At 61.2% G+C, this 2,882-nt stretch overlaps 1 protein-coding gene across 1 annotated transcript; it reads right to left on the bottom strand.

Annotated features, from left to right (window-relative positions):
* Window positions 1-225: 225 nt before the first annotated feature.
* On the bottom strand, window positions 226-2,398 carry LOC124675697 (oxalate--CoA ligase-like). Its single transcript, XM_047211771.1, has 2 exons — window positions 2,105-2,398; window positions 226-1,944 (listed from the first exon to the last, which is right to left on the bottom strand). The coding sequence occupies exons 1-2, from the start codon at window positions 2,309-2,311 to the stop codon at window positions 556-558; spliced, it is 1,596 nt and encodes a 531-aa protein (XP_047067727.1). The 5' UTR covers window positions 2,312-2,398; the 3' UTR covers window positions 226-555.
* Window positions 2,399-2,882: the final 484 nt, after the last annotated feature.

The following is a 2,882-nucleotide window of genomic DNA, read 5'->3' as shown; positions in this document are numbered from 1 at the left end:
CGGCGCGCCCCAAATCCCTTTGGGGGACGGTTTGGGGGACGCGACTGGAGATGCTCTAATGCCGGGGAATTGTTGGCTAGCGTAGCTGTCCCAGGAAATGTCGCCGTCGCCACGGCCTTCTCATAGCGACCTGACCTCGCATAGGTTGCACAAGATTGCCTGCTTATGGCATCCTCAATGATCAGTGTACCTTTCAACATAACTACCAAAGCAGGCTCATCCACGCAAGCAAACACGTCGGTACGTGCGTTCTCTCCAGAATATGCCACAGCACAACACTGGACACTGGACACTTGACACGACAACCCTGCCTAACAAACCTTTTTCTTTCAAAGGTAAAATAAACTAAAAGCAACCACAAAAGAAGAGATGTTCAGTGCTTCATCGCGTGTGTGGTCACACGGGTTTTCCTTTTCAAAAGAATAGTCACTAGCACAGTTTGATTATTCGTTTCACGACTACCAATGTGGCGCGCAATTCCATCTCGTCGTCGTCGTGCAAACAAACAAGAAACAAGAAACAAGAAACAAGGATCCTTCGTCGTCCGTCCGTCCTCTATGCCTTGGTGGCGGCTGCTGCCGGCGGCACGAAGAAGTGCTGCGACACGATGCGGCGCTGGATCTTGCCGGTGGCCGTCTTGGGCAGGTCGTCGGCGATGTACACCTTCTTGGGCACCTTGAACGCCGCCAGGTTCCGCCGGCAGAACGCCACCACCTCCTCCTCCCCCATGCTCACCCCGTCCCGCGGGATCACCGCGCAGTGGATCTCCTCGCCGTACTTCTCATCGGGGACCCCGAACGCCACCGCCTGCGCCACGTCCGGGTGCGACAGCAGCACCGAGTCGACCTCGATCGGCGAGATCTTCTCGCCGCCGCGGTTCACCAGCTCCTTGATCCGCCCCACCAGCCGCACGAACCCGTCCTCCGCGTCCCGCACGCCGATGTCGCCCGTGTGGAACCACCCGTACGCGAACGCCTCCGCGTTCGCCGCCGGGTTCCCCTTGTACCCCGCCGTCACGTTCGCCCCCCGCACGCACACCTCCCCGGGGCTCCCCGCCGCCACCTCCCGCCCCTGCTCGTCCAGCACCGCCAGCTCCATCTTCCCCGCCGGCCGCCCCACCGACCCCGGCTTCCGCGCCCCGTCCTCCGGTAGCGGGTTCGACGTCATCATGTGGGACGCCTCCGTCATCGCGTACGCCTCCAGCACCGGCGCACCGAACGCCGCCTCCAGCCGCTCCAGTATCACCGGCGCCAGCGACGCGCTGCAGCTGCGCACGAACCGGAGCGACGGGTACCCCTCAGGCTCCGGCTTGGACCCGTGCCGGTCCAGGATGATCTGGTGGATGGTCGGCACCGCCGTGTACCACGTCGCCCCCGCGGCCCGCATGTCGGCCCAGAACGTCGACGCCGAGAACCGCCCGCCCGCGGGCAACGTCACCGCCGCGCCGGACGCCAGCGACGACAGCAGCGCGCACATCAGCCCGTGCACGTGGAACAGCGGCAGCGTCACCACCGTCGCGTCCGTCTCCGCGAACCTGTACGCCGCCCGGATGTTCTGCACCGACGCCGCCAGGTTGCGCTGCGTCAGCGGCACCCCCTTGGGCCGGCTCGTCGTGCCGGACGTGTGCAGGAACAGGGCCACGTCCGACGCCTCGTTCTTGACGGACATGCCGTTTTCGTGTTCGGCGGCGGCACCGTTTTCTTGGGAAGGAAGGCCGGCGAGGTGGAGCGGGCCGGCGGGGGAGACGAGGGTGGTGGTGGCGGCGTGGACGAGGCCGAGCTTGCCCGCGGCGGCCTGCGCGGCGGCGTTGCCCTCGGCGTTGGTGACCAGGAGCCGCGCCTCCGAGTCGGACAGGTAGAACTCGAACTCCTCCTGCGTGTACGCCGGGTTCAGCGGCGCCGCCACGGCCCGTGCGCGGATCACCGCCAGGAACGTGATCACCAGCTGCAAATCAGAGCACGATAACCGGCGGTCAGACAAAGAGAACAGAGAAAAGAATCCATCTTTGATTGGGGCGACTGTTTGATCCAGGTTCTTAATGTTTTATTCTCTCGAACGACTGTTGAATCGGAGAAAACAAGGAAGGATGGGTGGGGATGGTTACCTCGACGGTGTTGGGGAAGCAGAGCGCGACGGTTTGGCCCGGCCGGACCCCGGCGGCGTGGAGGCGCGCGGCGGCGGCGTCGACGAGGGCGTCGAGGTTGGCGTGCGTGAGGTCGATCTTGCCATGGACGGCGATCGCGCGGCGCGACGGGTGGGCGGCGGCGGCCGCCTTGAGCAGGGCCGTGAGCGTCAGGGTCTCCTCCTCCATCTGCGACGGTTACGCCGCCGGCGACGGGTGCTCGATCCGGTCTGGTTTCGTGCTGGGCTGCGGCGTCGTTTCGGCCGTGTCACGGTTCGTGTGTGGTGTGGTGACTGGCGTTCGCTTGTGCTTATATACGGACGGAGAGGCCAGGGGTCGGGTTTGCTTTGCAGATGCTTAACTTGCGATGGGGACTGACTTTGGTTTCAGTAACTCAAATCAAAATTCGGTATGTGCATCGACATAAAAGGAAGCTTCTTCTGCCATTGTCACAAGAAAAATCATCACCAAGTATGTGCTGAAGAAACTTATTACACACACGACGGCGACCACCTGTCGGCCACTCGTCCTGTTACGACCAACCGGTGGTACTAGTTCATTGCCAAGTGTAATCAACCTAACTACTTCATTGCTAAGTGTAATCAACATAACTACTTTATTGCCAAGTGTAATCAACAGTGTTGTGATCGATAACCCCGTCACCAAGATTTGGGGCACCATGATTTGGGGATGCCGGTGCGACTTATAAAGTGGGGCTATTTTAAAAAAAACTCAATAATAAGTAAAAAATATATATTTA

Source organism: Lolium rigidum, chromosome 7 (genome assembly GCF_022539505.1).
Source record: "Lolium rigidum isolate FL_2022 chromosome 7, APGP_CSIRO_Lrig_0.1, whole genome shotgun sequence".
NCBI lineage: Eukaryota > Viridiplantae > Streptophyta > Magnoliopsida > Poales > Poaceae > Lolium > Lolium rigidum.
This window is presented reverse-complemented; position numbering and strand designations above follow the sequence as displayed.

Excerpts from the sequence above, each read along its gene's own strand:
- LOC124675697 (XM_047211771.1), bottom strand. The coding sequence starts at position 2,311 with ATGGAGGAGGAGACCCTGACGCTCACGGCCCTGCTCAAGGCGGCCGCC. Across the intron at positions 1,945-2,104 it reads GCTTCCCCAACACCGTCGAG|CTGGTGATCACGTTCCTGGC; the intron begins GTAACCATCCCC and ends TCTGATTTGCAG.